The sequence below is a fragment of the Eschrichtius robustus genome, chromosome 2 (assembly GCF_028021215.1).
Source record: "Eschrichtius robustus isolate mEscRob2 chromosome 2, mEscRob2.pri, whole genome shotgun sequence".
Classification (NCBI taxonomy): Eukaryota; Metazoa; Chordata; class Mammalia; order Artiodactyla; family Eschrichtiidae; genus Eschrichtius; species Eschrichtius robustus.
Genome location: NC_090825.1, coordinates 49,008,504 through 49,036,299, shown reverse-complemented (window position 1 = coordinate 49,036,299; position 27,796 = coordinate 49,008,504). Strand labels below are relative to the sequence as shown.

Sequence of the window (27,796 nt, the reverse complement as noted above, 5' to 3'; positions counted from 1 at the left end):
CTTTTCAATGAAGTGTTTTAAAAGTTTTTAAAGGATATTTAACTTCAGAGTGGTAGCTGTTTCAATACGGACCTAAAAGAAAGTATACTGTGAATTACAAATCATTCTAGAATTACTAAACATCATTAATAATGAATGACAAAAAATTTATTGCAAATCACTTTCTCTACTTAAAGTCACAGAGTACATTAACATCTAGAAATAAAAGGACATTCTCCTTATTTAGCAAGGACTAAAAGGAAAAAGTAAAATAGTGTCGATTCCCACCCTTCTCAGTTTCCCATAATTTGCTTAAAGGAGTCTTAAATCCACTGAGTGTTTCCAGGAAGAAAACTAATTTGCCGTAACACTGTGGCACTGTGAGAAGAGTGTGAAGATGGTGTCAGAGGGAAAGGGAAGGTTGAGAAGCAGAGAAGAGAAGCAGGAAAACAGGGTGGGCTTGGAGAAGCTGGTGGATGTATAAGTGAAGAGTGAGGGAGGAGAAGAGAAGGAAGAAGAGGGAGGAGGAAAAAGCACACAAATTCCCATTTGTAACCTCAGTTACAGCAAGTCCCTGAAATAACCAAAAGATAAAGTCTGATATTTTCTAAATCCCAAAGTTCACAAATACAGAAAGTTTTGTACAAGCTCTTGACCTTGCCAAATCACACTTTCTTTGTGTATCAGCATGTTACCTGGGAAAATCATATCATGACAGCATAATCTTCCTATTTCTTTTCGAGTTTTACCTGTGACTTGACCAGCTAAATGGGCATGGGCTACCACACTCAGTTTCCACACCAAGTCACGTGAACTCAAGCCATGATTAAATGCTATACGCTACTCTGTAAAATAATGTATCTAAAACTTTTATTTCCTGGCTAAGAGCCATTACTTTCTTAGATGCTGCTATGCTTCCCACACCTGTAATAGCAACTGGTTTTTCCTTTGCAGCCATTTTTCACAAAGAAACAGTTTTGATCATTTTATAGGAGCTTCTGAGGTCTTGAGGTGCTGATTAGGCATATTCATCAAATGTTAAGTACTCTAGTTCCAAACCCACAGATTCTAAGAGCCTAGAGTGCAGATGTTTTCTCACCTGCCTTTTCTTTTTATTCACTGTTTCTAAAGGTAATATGAACATTTCTAGATTTTTAAATGATTTAACAAATGTGCTGATTATCCAATACATGCAAAGCACTATGCCAAGTGTTCTACTATGAAATGACCTAAGGAAAAGATGACATACTCATGCAATTAAAAATATTCAACAAGGAACTGTAACTCCCAGGCATTGTGTTGGGTGCTGTGGGAAAAAAAGCTGATTAAGACACACCTAGCCCTTGTCCTCAAAAAGCTTACAATCTAGCAGGGGGGAAAAAACACCCAGATATTAAATAATTATAAATAAAAATGGCTAATGTGAAGAGCTTAAGAACAGGATAATCCCCCTGAGGACATGAACTATTTCTAGTCATCTTCAAATTGTCAGCATTTAGTACAGTGTAAGGCATATAACTGGCACTGTGGCAATAAGTTAATTCACAAACACCAGGACTTGAAAGCGCCCCCCAAAAGGAAATCAAACTGTCAGCACACTCACCCTTAAATCTCTCTTGATCTTCCTCCACAAAAGGACCAGAGATGCATTTAACCCATAACGATGACATGTACACAAATAAGTATAGGAAAGAGACATCTGAATGAAAACTAGCTGTGTTTTCCCTCCTAACAAAGGGAAGAAGTCAGTGCAGTACTGCATGCAGAGAAAAAGATGAAATTAATCATGATGCACTCTAGTTTAACTGCAAGACTAGGAAGCCAGATCATAAGGGAAAACAAAAAGCACACAGTTTAAGAAAAGAGAGGAGCATTTAAAATATGACAAACACAAATAAGAACAAAATTAGCTATTCCTGAGCTACAAAAGAAAGAGGAAGTACTTACTGCATAGAGACAATGAACTTTGCAGCAATTCACAAGTAACGGGGAAAAAAAATCAGAACCTGAATTTACAGAATGAAGAGGTGGGGACTGTGACAGAAGACTGGCAGAAGAGCGTCTAACACAACTTCTAAGACATGATTCAATAAATACTTGATAAATAAATGCAAGAATACGAAACAAAACAAAATAAATCTTCCCTTAACCAGACTCTAAACATAACTTTTCATAGAATAAACCTAGATTTTTGAAGAAGAAAGAAACCCCAAGTATCCAGAACCAGATCCAGACTGTAACTCAACCTGAGTCTACCTTACACCTTCAGCTGAGACATCAGAAAACTTCTAAGAAGATAATAAACTAATTCCATACGGGGGCAAACAAGTGCCATCAAGCCATCAGAATCATTGGAAGAATCCCAGAGAAGCATACAGCAACAGAGAAATGAACAAGAAGAAATCACAGGTCAACACTACTTCCAAAGAAGACTGCTGCATAAAGGCAAGAGTAACCGGACACTTCGGTGTCCAGCATGAGAATGAGCCTTGGCATAACTGTCAGGGTGGTTGATTTGAGTTCTAGACTTGGAGCAGCCTAATGCTTGACCACTACTACAGCCTGCCTATAGCAGTGAAGGGAATTCCACACACTAGAGCAGTGAGCATGGAGCTGGGACCTGAAATAAATGGCAATGTCTCAGGGACTTAAGACCACCAGGAAAATGTAAGTAAGGCAAACATGAGAGAATAATTATGAAATAGATTCTATTTCTCTGCTGAAAAGAAACAGAATAATAATTTTATAATATTTTATCCTTATCTCTTAACTCTTTCAATAAACATTTTCTAATTTTCTGATTCCATGCTAGGCATAATAAGAGATACTAATATGAATAATATTATCCTACTCATTGGCTCTTTTACTACTTGGTACTATTATGGTACTATTTTTACTCTATTATGCAGTCAAGATCACTGAATTACATATTTTCTTCTGAAATACACATGTAAATAACTTTCCTAAAAGGATAAAAAGCACCTTCCATTTTTTCATCTCCTTTTAAGAAAAACATTCTAAAGCTCATTTTCATATAATATGGGTATCAGACACATCATTACAAAACCAAAATGGACTATAAGAAACTTACGAAAGTTTCCTTTCTTCCTGGTTTTAGAGTGGCCTAATATCTTGATGTCTCAAACACATATTTTTGATATTTCCTTTGGAAATTACTGGGTTGGCCCAAAAGTTCGTTCGGGTTTTTCCCACAACATCTTACTCAATATATTTGCTGAATATAAGTGAATTCAGAATTCATTTTGTGAAAACACAGACTACCGCATAGTTTAAAACCTGTAACAGTGTTTTTGAGACACAAAGGATGATCAAGCAGGAAAACTCAAAACTGTAAGAAAGTGTGACAGAACTGGGAGACCCATAAAAGGCAGAAGAGTGGAAAGACAGGAGAATTTCAATGCACCTTGTTAAAAATACCTCTGCCCAGATCCCAGCTGCACCTCCCACAGTGAATTCAGGGTTTGCCACAGTCATGTACATGTCACTCGAAGTCCCTTCTTAAACTCCATCAACTGGCTTTCCATCTGAAAAACTCCCCATTTCTATGCTGGTAGTCAACCTGCCCATGAAGATGGCCTTTCCTCTGCTTGACAGACAGTAACCCCCACACACCCCACCCCCAAACTATAAACCTTCTGGCTGTACCACAGTCTACATTATACACTGCCTCTTACAAGGCTGAAAGAGTACACTGATGCTAATTTTTAAGTAGCTTCCTGCTTGTTTTATTGAAGGTTGCATAAATAACCTAAGTAAAAAAAAAATTTTTTTTAATTACTTATAATTTCCAAAATTGAAAGGTTATTATTGGATCAGAGACCTTACCACTAAAGAAACCAAGTATGTAAATCAAATATTATGGTTAGAGAATCATCTGGGGGTCCTAGGGAAAGAACGTTCCTTTCACCTAAAATTTAGTCATTCTGTTTACACTGTGGTAACAACATTCTCAAATCTGAAACTTGCCATAAGCACTGCATCTACTAAGTAACATGTTCTAAGAGGGATGGAAGAAAGCATGCAAAAGATATTTTTTAATGGATTTTTCAATACAGCATTATAGCACTGTTGCCCTTATAAAAAAATAATAAAAATGGAACCTTACTTGATATCATGTCGAAAAATAAATCCCAGATGGAATAAAGAACCACGTGTGAAGAAAATGGATTTATTAAACAAGAAACAAAAAGAACAAAATCAAAAGAAGGAAATCAATAAATCCGATTATACTAAAATTAAAAACTTCTGCTCAACAAAAAGACAACAGAATGAGCAAAGAAAGATATAGGAAAAAAAAAAAAGAAAGATATAGACATTCCACTGCATTTGTAATGTTTTATTTCCTAAATATTTGAAATATATGGAAAATTATTACAATGGAAATATGGAAAATTATTACAATGGAAATATGGAAAACCAGGTACCTGTTGTGTTAGCCATTGAATTTTTCTCTTTCCTTGATATAATTCTTAACTTTTAAAAAGTAAAAAATTTAAAGCATCCCCTTTTTAAAGATGAGTCAGAAATAAGCTTAGAGGAACTTCTCTGGTGGCACAGTGGTTAAGAATCCGCCTGCCAATGCAGGGGACATGGGTTCAATCCCTGGTCCAGGAAGATCCCACATGCTGTGGAGCAACTAAGCCTGTGCGCCACAGCTACTGAGCCTGCACTCTAGAGCCCGCGCACCACAACTACTGAGCCCGCATGCCACAACTACTGAAGACCGAGCTCCTAGAGCCCATGCTCTGCAACAAGAGAAGCCACCGCAATGAGAAGCCTGTGCACCACAGCGAAGAGTAGCCCCCATTCGCCACAACTAGAAAAAGCCCGCAGGAAGCAACGAAGACCCAACGCAGCCAAAAATAAATTAAGTAATTAATTAAAAAAAAAAAAAGAAAGAAGCTTAGAAGTTAAAATTTTCAAAGTAGCATTATCTTAAACCTAATCAAAATTCCCAACATTTATTACAAAAAAAGTTTCCAAATACTGCAATATTATAAATGCTTGCCCATTATGCCTAGATCAAGTTTTAATTGCTAAATACTGATGAAAAGTTATAACACTATTTCAAATAAACCAAAAAAATTTCACTCAATTTGCATTATATTCCTCTAGATCAAACAACAGTATCATGCAACTATCAGAGATATTTACTCTACACAGTAGCATCTGATATTATAAAATTTTATAGAGTCCTGAGTTAGGGGTTTTTGAGCACAAGTCACCGGTTCTCCTTGTTTGGCCCTGCAATAAACCTTCCTCGGCTCAAAAAAAAAAAAAAAAAAAAAAAAAAAATTATGGACTCCTATACCAACTGAAGAAGTTGCTTTCTCCAGTTGCTGCACTATTTCTATTCTGCCACAGCAAGCCTTGTAATAACATGGCTATAAGACTAGGAAGCCACATAGACAACTAGTTAAATGTATCCCAACTCCATAACAGCAGCAATCAAGCAAGAGAACACAGACTCTGAAAGCCAAAGCAGATTTAGATTCATCAGAATCTATATACTTTGTGTGTGTGTGTGTTTATATACATACAAATGCACTCATGTATGTTTGTACATATATGTCTGAATGTTTGTACACTGTTGTGTATGTCTGTATGTATAAGGTATCTTCCCACATTTCATTAGCCAGCGTTTCTCACAGGTCGAAATTAGAAGAGTATATCTTATATACTATTGATCTTAAATGTACTTAAAAAAAGCGGGGGGGGAGGGGAGACAATGTATGCACCATGAACTTAGTGCCTTACGAAACACTGTCTTCTTAAGAAGTTATAAGAAAACAATTGTGGCAGGACAAAACTGTAAAAGCGTAAAAATGAGATGCAGCCACCGGAAGACGTACAGGAAAAGGGCAAAAGCTGTATCTACAGCAGCATTTCCTCAAAGTATATTCCTTGGATATTAATGTTTTTGTCATCTTGGATAGTCACTACACAGATGTACATTTTAAAGGTTCTTATCAGTCCTACAGTAAAGAGGAGTATTTGAATATTTAGTCCAGTGTTTTCCAAACTTAACTGGCCATGAAACCCTTTTTCCCCAATAATGCTTATTGATGTGATAGATTTAATGTTCTGCTTTTAAAGTGCTGACCTAAATGACTCATTTTTCTCTTCACTTCTCTCCTAATAGACTCATTAAAAAAAGAATATAAGATCCAAGAAACTTCTCTCTTTCCCACAGAAAACTGACCTGAAATTTAAATCTTTTGTAACACTTTCATAAAGCATTTAATGTCTTCTCTCTGATACCACTAATAGAACAGCAAATAATATTTCCAACTAGGAAAACAAAACTTAAATCTTACAAATGCTTTATTCTAAAGCTATTACAAAAGTAAATTAATTCCAGCAAATAGTATTCTTAGAAACAGCTAAGTTTTATTATATTAACAAACTTCTAAGAATTTAAACATGGTAAAATAAAACCGGATTCCCTTGTTTAAGCACGGGATGCTTAAACTATTTAATAATTACAGAATGATATTTAGAGTAAATTCTCAATTATTTACACAAAGTAGGTAACATTTAAGAAGAAAATCCAAAAATCAGTTCTATTTGCTTTTAGAATGTACCATTGCTTCTGCAATTATAATGTTTTCTTAATTTCGTAATTTCTCTAATTATGTTTTCCTTCGTTGAACATGAAAAGTAGTTTATATTATCGTGGCACACATGTGAAAACAAGAAAAGTATGACCCAAGCCTTTGCTGAAAAACACGATAATCGGGTAGGTTCGAAATTTTTTTAAAAGGTGGTATATTGAGAAATGATTAAACAAGATCTTAGCATAATTTGGGGGGGGGGTGGGGAATCACTTAATTTTATCTAAAAATAATTAGAAGCTCAGAAAAAAAATCAACCAGATTCACTTTTTAAAGACTATGCTGGAGTCAAACCTAAGCACAAGACAAAGAAAATGTACAGTTAAGTCATGAATATACTTACTCAGGCATAAAATAAAGTACCAACAGTGGGGGTGGGGTGGGGGGAGGATACTGTTCCACACTATGTTGAACTTCTTTTAAAAAACCTCTTTGGGGACTTCCCTGGTGGCGCAGTGGATAAGACTCTGCGCTCCCAATGCAGGGGGCCTGGGTTCAATCCCTGGTCAGGGAACTAGATTCCACATGCATGCCGTAACTAGGAGTTCGAATGCCACAACTAAGGAGCCTGCCTGGCGCAACCAAATAAATAAATAAATATTAAAAAAAAAAAAAAGCCCTCTGAGTAACTGACATATAATAAAGCAGCACACCTACTTGCCTTGAAGGGGAACAAAAGAAGCAACGAAGATGTCATTATCAAGTTTTCAGTAACACAAAATCAAGAATATTATGTGAACACTATACATAAAGTCCTAAAAGAAACAATTCCAAAGTCAAACAAAACAAAACAAAAAAACCCTCAAAACTGAGACACAAAGAAAAAATCAATAGTAAGGGTGAAACAGATTATTGTGTTATCTTAAATGTAAAAATGACAAATTCTATCCTGAATAAGAAAAAGGACACGTAAAGCTATAAAAGGATTTTTTTTTAAATGCCTTCTTTTATTCTTATTAAAAAATTATAAATAATTTTAGATTAGTAGAGTTTGGTTAAATTTTTTTTCATTTACTAGTGATGAGAAGGGCAAAAAATAATCAAAGGACTTTCTTCCCTCAAATCAAACTACTCACCAAGGAATAACTACAGCACTGAAAGGCCACCAACATTCTAAAGAAAGATATAAACCATTTCTGAATTTGAACTTTAACATATGTTAAACTTATAAAAATAACTCTTAAAACCTTTAAGCAACATACCACTAAGTCTTGATCCTGAAGCAAGTTACAAATTGCCTCATATAACATGGGTCTTAAGTCAGACTTGAATTTCACAGAAATCCACTGACCAATGAGCCAAATCACCCTGCGTCGCAATGGCTTATACCTAGATAGGGAAAATCATGAAATTAAAATGTTAAATATTTTAAGAAGCCTATTTCACTTAGTATATTTCATTGTTTAAATCTAAAATGTAGTAAGAAAGCAATATGCATTTTTATATAAAAGTTTAAAAGCACTTTAAATGTACCACAGTATAAATACTAACAAAGTTCTGATTTAAAAAACTGAAAATTCTTATACTGTAAATCTGATTATTTTGTATTAAAGAATTACAACATAGTTATGTACATAAAAACCACGTCCACTTCTATTCCTTAAAGTAACCAAAAAAAGTTAATCTCAATAGGTATAACTAGCTAATGTTCCAAACCCTAAGGCTGGAGAGGCCCCAAAAAGTAATAATAAAGGAATTTTCCAATTCCAATTCTGTTAATCTCATAAAGGTTATTTTCAGAACACTGTGAGAAATTTCTAGACTTATACAAAATATTCATATAAATTTATATTGATTTCAGCTAAAGTTTCTAATTTTGTAAAAGGTGCCCAATTACAAATTGTGACTCAGATTACCAAAATAATGATTTGTATTTTTAAAGTTATAGAACATTTACAGCAACATGTACATATATTTGTTTCTCTATGGCCATCTTTGCTAAAGAAAAGGAAGGTTCTTTAGGCAAAGAGAAAAATCACTTGTGTCCAAGAATTCCACCCACAAAGTCTCTTCTTGATATTATATTTATTTTAGTGGCAAGATGATATTCATTTCTGGGTGAAAATGTAGTAAACTAATGAATATACCACATTTTTAAGAAAATTATAATCTTATATGATTAAACACGTAAAAAGAATTACTCATTAAAGTTCCAAAAGAAGTGTATTCCCTGCTTTCAAAATGTTTAACGTACCTAAAAGAATTAAAGACCACAAAACTATATACTAGGATTGCAGAAACGAAAGAGAGAAGAGCAGGCAGAGGGAGATGGGATTTGAACAGTCTTTAAGATAAATAGCATTTGGGGCAAAAAAATGAAAAGATGCCACTTCAGGGGACAGGGACAATTTGAACAAAGTCCCAGAGGTGGAAGTAAACAAGACTTGTGTAGAGTAAATGAAGGAACCACACAGCCTTTAATTTTGGACTGAGATCTCTGGGACTACCACATTCAACACTCTGTTCTCGACAAAGAGAATGAAGCTCAGAAAGGTTCAAATTCCAAGATGACAGTCACTTCTGGGCAAAGTTAAGAATAGGAGTCAGTTTGTTCCTCAAAGTGTGGTTCCTGGACTGCAGTATCATTATCTGGAAGTGTGACAGAATCACACAATCTGACCCAGACCGATAACCTAAACCAGAACCTGCATTTTAACAAGATCACCAGGTGATTCATATGGACATTAAAGTTTGAGAAATACTGGTCTAGTTCAGTTCTGTCCAAAAGAAATATAATGCAAGCCAAATATGCAATTTTAAATTTGTTAGTACCCACATTAAAATAAGTAAAAAGATACATGTGAAAATTTAATATTTTTATTTATTGCAATATATCCAAAATATTACCATTTCAACATGTAATTAATACATGGTTGACTGGTCTAGACTAAACAGCCTATAAGGGTTTAAGGACAATCAAAGTGCACAACACGTGTCTCCCTACTAAAGGCTTTCTCTCCATCAAAGGCTCACTAGCTCTCTGAGGGCAGAATTGAAGCCCATCTTATTCACCACTGCCTCTACAGGACACAGCAAATTCCGGGGCTGAAAATATTTGATTGAATAAATGATTGAATAACTGAATGGATAGCTACTTAATGGTCAAAATTACTTTTAAAGCATCTCCAGCTCTACAATTCTATGGCTCTAAATATTTATAAAATGATCCATATATGGATAGTTTTCTATTCATTTATTAAAGTAGTCAAGATATGTTAACTGATCTATGACTACATGCTAGGCATCCTGACAAGTACCACATCTACAGAAATAAATCACTAGAACTGCACGATTCAAAACAAGAAAAAAGTATCTTGGAATTTTTTTTAGGTGTCTAATTTTAAATGAAGGAAAATTTGTAAAAATTATGAAAAGACCCTTTCCCTTCCATTTTACTCATTCAGTACCTAAAATTAAAATAATTAGGCAAGTATTTAAATGTATATTCAACAGAAGAATTGGGCAAAAATCCTACTAAATGTCAGATAGATCTGTACTATTGAATTAGGCACCTCAATACAAGCCTAAAGTGTGTCCAAATACTTTTTGCCATGGTGTCTCTGCAACTCCTCCTCCCCAAAGACTTGCAGTATGCTCTCTCTGTGTGATCCCAAGGCAGTCACCTTTGATGGATGTTACTTTGGTTAGGCTACTTCTGGCATCAGGCCTAGCCTCTGCTAAGTCTCCAACTGGCTTCCTTTTGTACACAATTTCTTTCTAGAATTCAGAGATCTCCATCTTCTGTTACCTTTGCATAAAATTTCCTCCTGCAAATCCCACTACTGGGCATATAGCCAGAGAAAACCATAATTCAAAAAGACACATGCACCCCAGTGTTCACTGCAGCACTATTTACAATAGCCAGGTCATGGAAGCAACCTAAATGCCCATCAATGGACAAATGGATAAAGAAGACGTGGTACATATATACAATGGAACATTACTCAGCCATAAAAAGGAACGAAATTGGGTCATTTGTAGAGACGTGGATGGACCCAGAGACTGTCATACAGAGTGAAGTCAGTCAGAAAGAGAAAAACAAATATCGTATATTAACGCATATGTGTGGAATCTATAAAAATGGTACAGATGAACTGGTTTCCAAGGCAGAAATACAGACACAGATGTAGAGAACAAACATATGGACACCAAGGGGGGGAAGCGGGGGTGGGGGGCGAGGGGGTGGTGATGGGATGAATTGGTAGATTGGGACTGACATGTATACACTAACATGTATAAAATAGATAACTAATAAGAACCTGCTGTATAAAAAATAAATAAAATTCAAAAAACCACAAAAAAACAAAACAAACAAAAATTTCCTCCTGAAAACTAGCTTATCTAACATCAAACACTTCATACATGTCACAATTCACATTTGAAGTAAAATAACAAGAAATGATTTTGCTTATTTTTCAGTTATAAGATTCACAAGTCTTATTCCTTTCTACACTAGACACTATCAGCTAAGTCATACTATGACTTTTTTAAAATTTTAAGCAATTTTAATGCCTTCTTGTTTTCATTAGAAAATCAATAAGATAAAATAAGTATATAACAAACACAGGGTTTTATACTTGCCTATTGTGAATGACTTGTAATTCTGGAAGAAGCTGGTTTTTAAACCACTGATCAAAATCAACACTGTCAAACAGCTCATAAGCCGCTAATCCAACAGCATTATACACTAAGAAGAAGATTTAAAAAAAAAATTTAATTTCAGATACTGGGCAAAATGCTAATTGTCCTTATGCAAGAAAATAAGCTTTAAGGACTACTTTGAAATATGTAATATGTTAATAGAGGGAAATCTACAATATGTTAATCTGGGAAATTATTTAAACAGACATTTTAGAAACATTATTTAAGTTACTTTTTGTTTTTCTTAAATACTCCTTAGTGCTTTCAAACAGAAAATTACACTCATTTGAAAATATTTAAGTCAAATTATAAAAATTATAAAAACAACATCTGCTTCCAAATAGATGCAATATTTTATGCTATGGGGTCCCTAATTACCCTCTTTCCAGCCTCTTCTCTCACCACAACCCATTAAACTCCATGTTCCAATTAAACCAAAATACACCCAATTCAAAACTTAACTGGGCTTGTTCCTCTTCCCTTCAAGCTTCTGTCCCTACTGCTCCTTCTGTCTGGAATCGCCCCCTCCCCCTTATTAACTCTCACTTATCCTGTGCCCTCACAGAAGACTTCTTTAGGAGCCTTTCCCTGGGTACACCAAAACTACCTTGTAGTTTTCCACAGTACTACATAATTACCACCTATTGTAGCATTAATCAACTGATACTATGTTATAATCAACTGTCTGTTTACTTGACTATCTCCACCACCAGATAGCTCCTAAATTTTAGGTATCTTTGTATCCCAACTCTCCCAGCATTAACACCTGTTACAAAAGAGACACACCAACTTCTGAAGAAATGTTTCTAAATCGTTTTCGTTTAACATACCAGCATCTTTGATTAACAGTGCATTCATATCTTCCACGTTAGTGGGCCCTGAAAAAAATAAGTATCAGTAAAGGTAAATAAAACTAGTTTTTAAAAGATATTTAAACTCAATTTGTTAGTTTCTCAATTCATTAAGTACAATATATTTTGTGATATTAAACATACATGTAGGTGTAAAGAGAAAGTTTAAGTTTTGTTACCATCACCGTTAGAGAACACAGATACAACATGTAAAGCCATATTACAATTTTAAAAAATCATTATAACATATATGGAAAATGTTATGTCAAGCAGCGTTCTAGAAAAATATATACCAAATTGCTAACTATTGTATTATACCCTGATTATAAGAGAAAATTCTTAGAAAGAATAAAAAGATGAATCACACAATAGGAAAAAAAAAAAAAAAGAACAAGTATAGGCAATTCACACAAGAAGTTATAAACATAAAAAATAAACCAGGTTATGACAATACATTAAAGGGTTAACAACAAAATGTAAAGTACAAACAGAAAAATGAGAGCCATTACATAACGTGAAAACTTCAGAATAAAAAGCTGGCAGTCTCTGCACTACTCTCCAGAAAGGAGACTACCATGGTTAAGACAGGAAAAACTACAGTTTACTTAGTAAGTATATTTCTTTAGAATAGAAAGTTTTCTAGCAAGTTTATCAAAGCACCTTTCTGCTGTTAAATATGATTTCTTAAGCTCACTAGTCCAATTACTAGAGTTAAGTACAGCCCTAAATAAGCAAATCGCTCCAGAACTAGAAAGAAAATAACTGAAATCACTGAAAACCTTACCACCATAGAGCAACTTACTGCAGTGTAACCTAATTAGCTTACCCACTTTCCTACAGTGGTTCAAGAAAAATTGAAAATACAATTAATATTCAAATTATCTTTAAAAATGAACACAAAAAACTTGACGGATAGCTCATTTCTTCCCTTGGTTTATAACTTAAGCAGGAATACTCTATTAAATTTTTGAGAAAACAAAAGCCTAAAAAGTGAGCTACCCTTTATAATACTACAAACAAGATCAGGAATCTCTTTCTCTACAGGAGGTTCTCTTGCTGTTATTTCCTTACATTACCACCTACTCAATACTTGAACCCTTATAATGTGACTCCTGCCCAAACCAATCAAATAATCTGTTTAAGACACTATAAAGTTCAGGATAGTCTTTGATAGCTTTCCCTTGCCCAGCACAGTCAGTTAATTGCCAAAAGTCAATCAACAGTTACTGGGTGTGCTAGGCACTGGGAACAAGGTGTGAACAACACAGATGTGTTCACGGCCTCCTCTCTGAAATTTACAGTACAGCAGACTAGTCAGTGATAAATCACTTTTTACAAATGAACCTATTTACAAAACAGAAATAGAATCACAGATGTAGAAAACAAACTTATGGTTACCAAGGGGGAAAGGGGGGTGGGGTAGGGATAAATTGGGAGATTGGGACTGACATACACACACTACTGTACATAAAATAGATAACTAATATGAACCTACTGTGTAGCACAGGGAACTCTACTCAATACTCTAATGACCTATATGGGAATAGAATCTAAAAAAGAGTGGACATATGTATATGTATAACTGATTCACTTTGCTGTACAGCAGAAACTAACATAACATTGTAAATCATCTATACTCTGATAATAAAAATAACTAAAAAAATGATAAATCACTTGTGATAGTTAAAAAATTTAATTACTTGTGTACAAAGTACAATGATCAAGTGCTAAAAATTTCACTTCATCATTTTCTCTTAAATCCATTACCTTCTTTCCATTCCCACTGCCACCATTCTAAGGCTAACATTTATTATTTTAACTTTTTCTCCCACTACTTCCTACAGCATGCTCCAAATAGGCTATTTCTCCAACCAATATACTTGACTGCTATTTTGTTTATGCTGCTAGTATGCTTATCACAGCAAAGTCTAATTACCACATTCAAGGCCTATCTCATTTGTGAATTGCCCATCCTTGTTTTCTATCTTGAAGGCCACTCTTTCAGAAAAGCACACATTCTGTCTTTCTCAAATTCATGTCTACTATATGATCTAGGAAATAGTGCACTGCACATAGTAGGCACTCAAAATATTTTACTGAACACTAATTAAAAGATAAATCAAAGTATCACAAAATATACCTCACCTTGAAGTGTTTGCATCATTTCTAAAAGTACAGGAGTCAGAGTCTGATTATATTCATGGAATATATCTATAAATAATACTTCAGTGCATGGCTGTTGGGGAAAAAAATAAATTTCTAATGAAAACAATGGTATATTGCATTGATTAATTCTACATTAAAGCAAAGAATACTCATTCTTAAAACTCTATGTTTCCAATTCTTGATGTTTTTTGAAAAAAAGTTTATTGCTGTTTTTTGTAAACACAGTCGGAAATAAAATCAAATTTAATAATTAAATTCTTAACATGGAACGTTTATTTCACTATTTCAATCATTTGGCATTATGCATTCCAAAACACCAAACTGTGGAGAGGAGAAATTTACATTTTTAATTAATAATTCTTTAAATCTAAAATGCAATCTGGAGCCACGTTCATTTACAGAATTATAAATGACTGTCCAGGAATTAATATGTTAAAAACTGTATATTTTCTTGGCAATGACCTAAGTAACAACAGCAATTCATGAATTCAATTCACCTGAGTTGTTCTTCCTTTAACAGACACAAAAAGAAGTCACAAATAAAAAGAATGATTCATTTTCATTCTTAAAAGTACTGAATCACTAGATATGTTTCATAATATAAAGTAAAATTAAATTTTGAAGGTATTGTGCTTTATGTTTAAAAAGGAATCTTACAGATATACAGACTGAAATATGTACAGATGAAATGACATGTCATCTCAGATATTTACTTCAAAATAATCTAAGTGGTTTGTAAAAGAGTGCTTCTATGAAACAAGACTAGCCATGAGTTGATAACTGATAAACTAGGTTTTGAATACAGAAGAGTTCATGATATTATTCTATTTTTTAATATGTTTAACATTTTCCATAAGAGAAAGTTTTAAAAACTTAAAGCAGTAAAATTTTTTTTAAAAACTTTTAAGTACTAATATTTTCTATGAAAGCTTATGAAACTAAAAACAGTAACACACGTTTAGGAAAATAATGGCAAATTACGTAAATTATGTAAACACAACAAAAAGAATAGTTCAAAGACCACATTTGATAAATCTTCCTCAAATGTTGGCCTTATCAATAAATGTATATTTAAAAAGCATTCTATAACTAAAAGCAATGGGCTGGTCTCTGAGAATCATACTAGGTAGTAAGAGAAATAATGTATCAAAAGAAGCTTTATAATTACTGAAATACTTAGGAGGAAAAAAATCATTCTAGCCAAAAAAAGGTAGCTTTCACTGCAAAAACATTTCCTACTTCTGCAACAACAGTTATTTCCCAATCAATCTGTAAAATGAAGAAAAATTCAGTTTGCAAAGCTCCAACTTAAAAAAAAATTTCAGATCTAAGTTCATAATTTAATTAAGTACTTTCCTCTCAAATATGGACTCTTGCAATTATGAATATATGTTCCCTATCTGTCTGACTTAATGCTTGAAATCTTCAATAGAGTATCATTCTCTACTAAGAGTTACAGAAGCATTAAACTTTTCCCTATCAATTTTTCTTTCAATCAATACTCACCCTCAAACTGTATTTCCAAGAATCTCCTCCTGTTTCTTCCACTGCTGCAATTAAAAATATAACAAATGATGCTCTCCACAAATGCAATAATGATGTTTCCAAAATCTCAGTTTGGAAAACAAAGACTTTAAATAATATCAATATAATATAGCTGTAAACTGCTTTAAAATAACACTGACAGCGCATGCTTGGGAACACAAGGCCTTACAAAGATTTCTTTACTATAACCTACAGATCTTATCTGTGTACATCATAGTCATCTATCAAGTGCTCATATCCATAAGCATTCTCACTTTCATTAAAAACTCTGTATGGAGGAAAGCTCAAAGTACTTGTCACTCCCAGAGTATGCAACATCACCTGATACACTATCATTACAATCCTGAGAATCATTTTATACAATAATGATGTTTTACAAGTTCAAATGATTAGTCACATTTTCCATAATTTCCTATATTTAAAGTAAAATACTTCAGGGACTTTTAAAACTCTAGGGATTTAGTGTTTCATGTTATAATATTCTATTACTGCATAAAAAAAGCAATAAGAAGCATAAGACTTTAAGAGAAAAAGCAAAAACAAAATATGCATTATACAGTGTAGTGCTGTATTTTCTAAATGGATTAAAATATTTTTAAATGAAAAAGAGAAAAAAGATAAGTCTTACAGAAATGTTTAAGGTGTTCTAAAAATATTGGAAACGTGTATAACTACACAAAGGCACCCAGCCAAAGGGATAAGTAGAGGTTAAAATCTAGCCTATGTCTGACCATGGCTGAAGCAATTCACACACGAACACTTCATTCACACACAGGTACTTTATCAGGCACACAATTCCTTGATTTTCTGTAGCAAAGGACCTGATATTCTATCTAGTACTAAAATTCATATAGATAAAAAGAACTCCTATAAAAACATTTTAATCATCAAAAAATTAATTTTAAATTAAAACTTAAATAGGTAATCCATTCGGCAATTCAGAAATTTTCATCTCCAAACTTCTTTCTGAAGTAAAAATTTCTACAAATGAAAAATAATACAGAATGAACCACAAAGATAATACAGAAAGACAGTTAATTTTATATTTTTGTTTTAAACTACAGAATATATTCATAACATCTAAAAAATTTTATCTTTTTGGAAAAAATTCTATATACTTGAACAAGCATTCATTTTCTCCTTCTCAATTTGTACTAATGGCTAATAAAGAGAGAATGATAAGCTAACTTTTAAAAACCAAGATTCTCAGAACAAAAGTACTACATTCAAATAGTGTTATTATACCTATCTTTCAAATAAATGATATCTATTGATGGAAGGGGGAAAAGAATCATGCGAAAACTGAAAAACAGATACTTACTAAAGCCTTCTGGGTCTTCTTCCCACATTGTCAGTTCTTCTTCAGTTAACAGAAAATAATGAGAGACTAATCTTCTACATATCTCTGTCAAAGTGGGATATGTGAAGAATGTCATCTTAATCTTATGAGCTTCAAGAGTTTCAGGGCTGCTATCTAGAAAAATAAAATTTCCAAGTTAATCGTACAGACATTCTACCCAAGTTGGATTATGTAACTTAAATTTAAAAATACCTCCTATATAGTGGTGTATAAATTTTCATTTCTATTATGGACAAATCTCAAAGATGCTCTTGCCTTTATTCATACCACACACACATCAGTCTTGCTTCTGTCTTACCACTATAGCTTGTACATTTCCATGCTATATTATCACACCATATTGAAGTGACTTACTTACGTATCTCTCTCTCTGTCCTACAAGACTTTCTCATTCATCTCGATATACATGTACATGAATGAATTCCAAATACAGTTTACCCTTGAACTTTGCGAGGCCATTTACACTCAGATATTTCAACAGTACATACTACAGTACTACACGGTCCGGTCCGTGGTTGGTTGAATCCTCAGATGCATAGGAACCGCAAATACAGATGGCCAACTATAAATTATACTCAGATTAACCTCCACATTGTTGGAGGGTCAACTGTAATATAACAAACAATTTAACCTGTCTAGAAGCAACGTCACTTTATACAAGGTCAGAGAAAAGTTTTAATTGTACAAATAAATACAGCCTACAAATGAGCTGCAGTGGTTACTGGAGGGCTTCAACTGATCTTCTACTGTGTTGCAAAAGACAGTTTACTAAATGCAGTGTATGGTTTTTAAAAGCTGGCATTCACATATTAAAGGCTCAAATCCTTATCTCTATTTCATGTCCCAGCAATATTTTATTTTTCAGACTTAAATAAATGAATTTCAAAACACTTACATAAAAATAGCAATTGCTTCACGCTTAGATTAAAATAAGGAAGTGAACAAAATAAAACTACCAGTAAAGCATTACCTTCAAAGTTTTTGGATGGCTTATAAGCATAATTTTTGACAATCATCTTAATAAGATTCATGCACTGGACAATGAATCGTTCAAATGTAACGCCTTCACCAACTTCTGTAAACACATAGCTTACAGAAAATTCAAGTGATCTCTGAATTAGAGGAGTAAATGAAAAGGGATGCTGATCCAAGAAGTCCAAAAGCTATAAAGAAAAAAAAATTAAAATGCATCAAATTCACATAGGAAATATAATCATTCATAGGTACATCTCATAACTTTGGTTATAAACACTTAGCAAGTTTTGAACCTTGGTGGGAAGTCCATGTATATATGTATATGCAGTTTCACATGTAATAGACATGTAATATACTTCCTGGGATACATCATACAACAGTGGATTAAATCAGATTATATCTCATTACCTGAACTCTCTATTATTTCTAGTACAAGGTTCGAAGTAAACTTACTTCATACTTAATTTGATATCAATGGGCAAATGTGATACAAAAAGTACAAGTATACAAAAGATAGGCTTTTAAAAAGTAATAGATAAAGGCAAAGAATCAAAAAAGTATCCTGGATCAACTGTATTTCAATGTATCAAACATTTGATGAGAGAGATCTCTTCCTTATAGAAGAATTCCAGCTAATAAATGCAAAAGGAATAACAGAATTATATTGCCATTATTTTGTAACCCCTAATCAAACAACAGATCTAAGCTATGATCATCAATCGCTGCTAAATAAGGGAAAGGCTACTGAAGAACTTTATGATAGCTCACTCATCAATTTTAGACAACCAGACATTGTGCATTTCCTGATGTGATGCAATAGGAAATACACAGCATCACCTGTAAAGTATTCTTGTCATTGCCACCCTCCTCCCCAAAAAAAAAAAAAAAAAAAAAAAGGTCTGAATGTGATCAAGCCTCTGTATCTAACTAGAAATTTATAACAAATATGGGAGTAGGAGAGGTATATATAGAGACAAAGAAATATGTTAAATAACACATCAGGATGTAGTAGGCAGCCAAATCCACAACACGGGAAACTCTACAGGAAATGATCTGTTACCTCAACAAATAAGTAACAAGAAAAAAAAAAAAGACAGAGAGAACCAACACTATTGAATCCTTATTCGAAAAAAAACTATAAAAAATTTATGAGAGGGGCTTCCCTGGTGGCGCAGTGGTTGAGAATCTGCCTGCCAATGCAGGGAACACGGGTTCGAGCCCTGGTCTGGGAAGATCCCACATGCCACGGAGCACCTAGGCCCGTGAGCCACAACTACTGAGCCTGCGCGTCTGGAGCCTGTGCTCTGCAACAAGAGAGGTCGCGATAGTGAGAGGCCCGCGCACCGCGAAGAAGAGTGGCCCCCGCTTGCCGCAACTGGAGAAAGCCCTCGCACAGAAACGAAGACCCAACACAGCCAAAAAATAAATAAATAAATAAATAAATTTTAAAAAAACAAAAATTATGAGAGAAATCTGAAAACTGACTAAATATTTAGTTGATATTAAGAAGTAATTCCTACTTTTTAAATGTGATAATATTGTTAGATTATATGTTTTTTTTTAAATCCTTCACTTAAAGACACATATTCAAATATTTATAGATAATCCTATATGATATCTGGGCTTTGCTTTAAAACAAACAGAAAGGAGAGAGAAGCAGCATACAGGTAAAAACAGAATTGACCATGACCTTACTTTGATAATTGCTGAAGCTGAGTGATAACCTCATGTCGATTCAAAGTTACTCAGTTCTATTTGGAGGCATATTTTAAATGTTCCAATTTTAAAAGCTTTAATAAAGTCATAAGACCATAAATATGAATTTCATAAATTGTATTATATACTCACACTGTGTAGCCCCACTGCCTAACCACATCATTTTGTTTTACTTTGCTATGTGTTTTTTGTTTTTAACTTAAAGGATCTAAGTCAATTTTATCTGGATCTTGGATGAGGTGGGCTTTGCTGTTGAGGCTCTTTGGAACATAAGAGTTGGAAATGAAGACAACTGAAACTGAAAGTAACTGCTACCCAACCACAAAAAATAAGAACAGCTCATTTCTACTCCTTTGCTCCACCGGCCCCTCCAGGGAACAGACAGTCTCAACCCTATTAATGATCCTTCAATGAAAAGGGGGAAATATGCTACAGATTTAGGTATTGCCACCTATCTTCAAACACCTGTTTTAGGGCTATGCAGTCCTCCAACCAGGTCTTCCTCACTGCTATACCCAATTCTTTGTACTTTTCCCAACTTCCAAGACCAAAACTTCGTAAAAATTACTCTTTTTTATAAAACTTAATTTTATCAGAAATATATACACACTGCCTAGTACAATGCACCCATTAATTATATTCAAAAGATATCTGATATTAATGATGATAATCTGTCATTATGAATATAACGACTTCCTAGTATTATCTACTGCGACACCTTAGCTGCTTTCTGCTGAGCTGCATTGCTGTCTTCTTTATCTCTGCTTTTTCCAGTGGGTTTGAGAATAATGAGCCTTACGGGAATCAACTTCTCTAATATTTATTAGGATTGTTTTTTTTTTACATCCAGGTGACTTATACACTATGCTATATGGTATATAAATTTAATTTTTATATGCATTCTAAAGACTTCAAGATACAAGGGATTTTTTTTTTTTAGCCTTCTTATACACAGTAAGAAAATAAGTTACCTTAACACTAAAGTGAAAGTGTATGCTTATTAAAAAATCATTTTCCTTACTAAATTTGAGTATGTACATTTCATCTGAGAAAACATACTTAAGATCAAAAAAAAAAAACTTACCACTTTAGTAAAAAGAATGATGGTCTTTTCCAGTCTATCTCTACATACATTATCTGTACCTATACTTCTACCTGTTAGAAATACATTTCAAATATTAGTAAAAAATTTATAATATTCTATAAATTCACAACCAAGACAATGAAAAAACGTTTTACAAAAATACCGTCAGATTTATTTTTGCACATTTTGCATTACGAATTCATTAGTGTGTATTCCCAACTCTAAACAAATAAACAATAAAAATTAAGTTTTTAAAAAGCAATACCAAGACTTGTACTTGACACAGTAATCCTCAGTGCCATATTTCATAAAATTAATCCTAAAATACAAACTGAGCCCATTTCACAGTAAAAGGATAGCAATTTTATCCATAAAATCATGAATCACAGTTTCAAAATCTAAACTAGTCATATTTGAAATACCTATCAAGCAACATAAGTAAAAACAAAGAATTCAAAGATTAACATAATCATTATTTTTCCTATATCTTCTAACAATTTTCTTCTGATAATTTCCCTGGTATAATTAATTTTTGTACATTCAGAATAATGTCCATCAGCTCATTAACTATCTTGCTCCCTAATCATACTAATCATATTCTGTCTCATCAGTTATGTCATTCTCTTCTCCTGGAAAGACTTCTATTCTTCCTTCTGTTTCCCCCATGGGGATGACCAGAGGAAAATGATCATTTTTAGGAAAAAAAAAAACTGTATTATATGAGCTGTCTTATTCATCTTTACATGCACAGCACCCAGAACAATACCTGGCAACACACTCAATAATGATTCTACTAAACCGAAAATGACTGACATAAAACAATCAGCAACTCCCTAAAAGTGAGTACACTAAGGTATCTTCTCAGGAGAGTAAGTCTCTCAATACACTCACACATAAAAAACATACACGTATACAGGTTATACATACATGTGTGTGCACGCATTCGTGAGTATCCTGTGTATGTTATGTGTGTGTGCATCCTGAGCAAAGGTGCTTATAATCATAGGGAAGAGAAGAGGATAACAAATAGACCACCAGTATAATACAACACAAATGCAAATGCTAAATTCTTTCGTGTGGGAGAGTGGATCAGAAAGGGTCCTACAGGTAAGTCAGTAAAGGTTAATAAACAAGGGATTTACAAAATGAATGTAACCATTTAAGAACATTTATATCAAACAGATACATAAAATGTACTAAAAGAAACAATCAATAAAAAGTCTAAACAGCATTTGACATAGGGTCTACACTTATTATCTGCTAAACATACTACCGTTGTGGATGTCTGCATGAAACAGAGTAGTAGCAGTAGAAATACAGAGGAAGGAATGGATACAAAATAATTTTATTTTTTAAAAAAGGTTTCCTCAATACTTAGGACAAGACAGGTATATGAAGACAAAGCTGAGCTTCCAATTTAATTTCAGATAATTAATTACCGAGATACAAGATTTTAGCCACTCCAGATTTGCAAGTGCCAAGCGGCAAGCTATTAATGAATAAGGATTCTACAGTAAAAACTATCATGGAAGTACTTACTGCACTCCAGAAATTGTTTTAGACGTTCAAATATTCCATGTAAAAAACCCTAGAAAAGAAAAAAATTTTTGAAGAGTCTCAATTTATTGTTATAATTTTACCTTACACTTTTTCAGGGAAACTAAAACATACTTATCACATCATATTAAAAAGTTAAAATTAGATAAAGTAAAAATCATTCCATTATTATAATAATGTCTTCAGTCTTCCACAACAAAATAACTATAGTATTTCATCTCCTCAGTGTCTCATTTAAATAACCTAAATCACTTTGCAATAAATAAAAAATTATTTATTAAGCATTCTATTTCACTAAATATTCTCTATTCTCCTTACTGTTTTATTTTTTTTCATAGCCTTATAACCCCCTGACATACTGTTTATCATCTGTCTCCTCTCACTAAAATGTAAGATCCTTAAGAGCCAAGAACTTTTCCTTGTTATTTTGCTCTATCCCAGAATCCAGGAATGGTATTTAGCGATAATAAGTACTCGTAATATGAATAAATGGTAGCAATTATTTATAGCAGAGTTCTCAATCTCAAGTATTAAATATATTAGCCTTCAGATACCAGGGAAGGCAAGACTCACCATATATCATATGGGATCAGTACACCTTTACCTTTTAATATATATTTTAAAATGTTATGAAAACTTCACAGAAATAGGGCTTTCCTGGTGGCACAGTGGTTGAGAATCTGCCTGCCAATGCAGGGCAGACATGGGTTCGAGCCCTGGTCTGGGAGGATCCCACATGCTGCAGAGCAACTAAGGCCGTGTGCCACAACTACTGAGCCTGCGCTCTAAAGCCCGCGAGCCACAACTACTGAAGCCCACGCACCTAGAGCCTGTGCTCTGCTACAAGAGAAGCCACAACAATGAGAAGCCTGCGCGCCGCAACGAAGAAGTAGCCCTTGCTGCCGTGACTAGAGAAAAGCCCGCGCACAGCAACAAAGACCCAACACAGCCAAAAATAAAATAAATAAAATAAAGTAAATTAATTTAAAAAAAACTTTACAGAAATAAATATAAAGGGATAGTGAAAAACAACTTTATTAAAAATTTTTAAGAATTTAATTACCACAGACTTCTTTGTAACAATAAATTTTGGTGTATAAACATCATAAAAGATGTCACATGTCCTGTTAGCAAAAGAGATGGTCCAGGTTTTTGTCACAAAATACTACACAATGAAGGCCTTCCTGACGAATTACTAACTAGAACAGAATGTTCTATTTCTTCTTTGAAATATAGAAATATATTGTTCACTCATCAATTCCTGAGTCTGAGACAATTCAACTAGGATATCATCACCTGAAGACACAAAGGCTGGGATTTCACTTAGACAATTTCACTATCATCGTTAGGGTCTAGAATGCTGCTACCAGTCTCTTTGAGAGCATCCATCTTCAGATTCATGTAAAAATTATAAAACATTTTCCTGTTAATTTTCTTTTCTCAGCCATTTCAAGCAGGAAATGAAAAATTCTGAATTCTCGACTGTGTTAAATGAAAGCTAATAGTAAAGAGATAGTGTTTGTGGTCTTCTTTTATACCTTCCTAAAAGATGATGCAATACAGTAGACAACACAGTAAGAAAACTGCAGGACAACAACTAATTTCACTATTGCCTTATCCTCTGGCAATCTCATCATTCTTTCATTTTCATACTATTTCAATCTTTTTAAGCATAGTTGAGAATGATAAGTAATAATAATTAACAATAAAATAATTCCTAGGATGATGAAACGGCAGAATGTTTCAATATAGGAAAAATAAAATCACCGAGATCCCATATGTATGTTAAATTTATACAGGGGTTCAATGGTCCCATACAGTAGCTACAAGATAGAAGGAATTTTATTCTATTTTCTTTTAAATAAAATTTGTGTATCAGTCAGGGTTCTCTAAAGAGAGTAGAAAATTATAAAGGCCATCAATTTTAGTAAGCACACCAAGAGGATTGGGAATTTATAGAACTAGACCACCAACTAATCTGCAATCCAAATCAACTAATTAACTTGACTATTGTTATGTAATAATAAAGTAAGAACCCCTTAAAATTATCATTAAATGGTAATTTACAGAGCACTTTAATTAGTTGCTGAACTCATTACAAAAATCATTATCTCCGGGCTTCCCTGGTGGCGCAGTGGCTGAGAATCTGCCTACCGATGCAGGGGACACGGGTTTGAGCCCTGGTCTGGGAAGATCCCACATGCCACGGAGCAACTAGGCCCGTGAGCCACAACTACTGAGCCTGCGCGTCTGGAGCCTGTGCTCCGCAACAAGAGAGGCTGCAATAGTGAGAGGCCCGCGCACCGCGAAGAAGAGTGGGCCCCGCTTGCCGCAGTTGGAGAAAGCCCTTGCACAGAAACGAAGACCCAACACAGCCAAAAATAAATAAATTAATTTAAAAAAAAAATCATTATCTCCCTTAATCCTCACAACATCCAATGGGATATGTACTATTATTTCATCTCGTATTACAAAAAAGGAAACTCAGTATCAAGGAAGATAAGTAAATAGTCTGAGGCCATGTTATCAGGAAAAGGCCAAGCCAAGATTCAAATCCAAACTTATCTGCCTCCAGAAACCCAAATCTCACGACTATCATATAGTGTTTCTTAAGCATCTTTTAAATTCCATGTTATTTTAAAGATCTTTATGTTATTTGAAAAGTTGTCCATAATTTGTTAAAATTCTATTCTCTTTGCAACTAGTCAATATACATTAAATGCCACAACACAGCATTTATAACTGAGTAAAGGTTGACGTACAATTTCTGAGACAGAAGAAAGACTCTCAAGGAAAAGCCAAAGGCTCACAAAACATGGATAGTATCCACTGAAAACTATTATTCTAGTTTACAGAAATATGATTCAAATCAATTCGTTTTCACTAAAAACTGACATATTCAGTATTTTAGTTAATTTTATGATACTCAGAATATTACAAATAAAGATAATCACTGAGCCTTCTGACATGTTTCTACCATATCATATAGTCATTCATTTAACAAATAACTACTGAACATTTTTATATTGCAGAGATTGTTCCAAGCTCTGGAGTGAACAGTGAATGAAACAAAGTCTCTGCAGTCACGAAACTTACACTCTAGTGAGGGCAATGAGGGGGAGTTGTCAAACTGGTTTCTGGAAAATGCTTTTTGACAGCATGGCAATAAATATAGATATTTAAATGTATCAGTATTTAAAACTGGGATTGGTTTTGATATATCTTCGGGCAATTTGGTAATATATATCAATATCATCAGTGTGCATACACTTTAGCCCAACATTTCCATTTCTAAGAATTTATCCTAGAAGATCACTTAGAAAAGTACACAATGACATATGCACCCAAATGTTCATTCCAATACCGTTCATCAACAATTAAAAACTGGAAACAACCTACATGTCATCAACAGATAACTGGGCAAGTAAATTGTAGAAAACCTATGATTAATTTTATCATTTTTTTAAAAATTTGTACACCGACAGTAATCATATGGATTTACTATACAATCATTAAAAACATGACATATAACATTATTACTGACATGAGAAAAATATCCCAAATACACTGAGTTTAAGAAAAAGCCAAGTGGACTTCCCTGGTGGCACAGTGGATAAGAATCCACCTGCCTATGCAGGGGACACGGGTTCAAGCCCTGGTCCGGGAAGATCCCACATGCCACGGAGTAACTAAGCCTGTGTGCCACAACTACTGAGCCTGTGCTCTAGAGCCCGTGAGCCACAACTACTGAGCCCGTGTGTCACAACTACTGAAGCCCACGTGCCTAGAGCCCGCGCTCTGCAACAAGAGAAGCCACCGCAGTGAGAAGCCCACATACCGCAACTAAGAGTAGCCCCCACTCACCACAACTAGAGAGAGACCACGCGCAGCAACGAAGACCCAACACAGCCAAAAATAAATAAATAGATGAAAGAAGGAAGGGAGGGAGGGAGGGAGGGAGGGAGGGAGGGAGGAAGGGAGGAAGGGAGGAAGGGAGGAAGGGAGGGAGGGAGGGAGAGAGGGAGGGAGGGAGGAAGGAAGGAAGGAAGGGAGACGGACCCAAGTAAGGAAACAGCTTGTAGGTCTCATTCATACAAAATTGAGGAAGAAAGAAAGTATATCTGAAAGAATATGCATAAGATGTCTTAAAGGATAATTAACAAATGTTAGCAATATCTCTGATAGTAAGTTTTTAAATGATTTCTTACTTCCTGTTTCCTTTTCTGAGTTTTTTAACCTTTAAAAAAATAAGCATATAATGCTTTTATAGAAAAAAATTGTCTTTACATTATAATGATGTATATTAAAAGTTTTTGAATTCTTTTAACAATAGAACCATTATTTCAATCATAATCTTATGGAAATACAAAATATACTAAAGATTAAAAAAAAAAGTGTGACTCTGGTCAAATCTAGTAGGACAGACCCAAAGACCCAATTAAATATACTCTTTCCACAATTCCTATGCAGCCCCCAAGACAATCCACAGAGAGTAACATCTTAGCTAACCTAAACTCACTGTGAAAACTAATATAGATCTGAGCAAGTATGATACAATTCCATTTTGTTTAGGAATAAAATTTATGCAGCTATATATTTTTGCATATAGAAAAAGCAGATGACGTGATACCAAAAATGAATATATTTCACAACTTGTTGGGCTTATCAATGGAGTTTTCCCCTCTTATACACATAACTTTTAATTGATTGCAAAAGAGCATAAATGTTATGATTCAAGGGGAAAAAAACACATTTTAAGTACATAAAAACAGACAAAGGAAAATATCAAGGATATAAATCAATCTACACTGACCCTGGTAATGTTATCATAGCATTCAAATTCACAAGCGTTCACTTGAATTCAAATTCAAAGTAACACTCTCAATGCACCACGGCACCTTGAGAACCATCCTAGTTCTACTTCCTCTCCTTCACATAATATTGCTGCTTTAACATATTTTCTGTATGTCTGAAAACAGACCACAAGTCTAAAACTGTAGTATAATATATACAAAATAGTAAAACACTAGGCGGTCATTTAATAAAAAACTTTTAAATGAATGCCAAGTAAAAAGAATAAACTTTATAACATTCAGGAAAATACCAAGCACTTTTCCGAAGTTACAAAAATTAAACGACTTCTTTCACTTACCATCACCTCCATATTCTTATGAGGTTCCACGAATCCATTAACAGTTAACTTACGCAGCACTGAAAAGTAAAATCAAGCTTTACTTACATCTTTTTTTTTTCATATTTTTTCCTATTAAAATCATAATCATAATAG

General features: G+C 33.9%; 1 protein-coding gene across 5 annotated transcripts in view; it reads right to left on the bottom strand.

Moving 5' to 3' along the window:
- The window catches only part of IPO11 (importin 11), a 199,144-nt gene that overhangs the window by 123,714 nt on the left and 47,634 nt on the right, over positions 1 to 27,796 (bottom strand). For all 5 annotated transcript variants that reach the window (XM_068535393.1, XM_068535392.1, XM_068535396.1 and 2 more), the window contains 11 exons: positions 27,662 to 27,720; positions 22,492 to 22,540; positions 20,953 to 21,023; positions 18,148 to 18,340; positions 17,139 to 17,291; positions 15,779 to 15,822; positions 14,252 to 14,342; positions 12,086 to 12,133; positions 11,196 to 11,301; positions 7,817 to 7,943; positions 39 to 72 (listed from right to left, as the gene is read on the bottom strand). In XM_068535393.1, the coding sequence (XP_068391494.1) occupies positions 39 to 72; positions 7,817 to 7,943; positions 11,196 to 11,301; positions 12,086 to 12,133; positions 14,252 to 14,342; positions 15,779 to 15,822; positions 17,139 to 17,291; positions 18,148 to 18,340; positions 20,953 to 21,023; positions 22,492 to 22,540; positions 27,662 to 27,720 (975 nt within the window). The remainder of the gene's footprint in view (positions 1 to 38; positions 73 to 7,816; positions 7,944 to 11,195; positions 11,302 to 12,085; positions 12,134 to 14,251; positions 14,343 to 15,778; positions 15,823 to 17,138; positions 17,292 to 18,147; positions 18,341 to 20,952; positions 21,024 to 22,491; positions 22,541 to 27,661; positions 27,721 to 27,796) is intronic.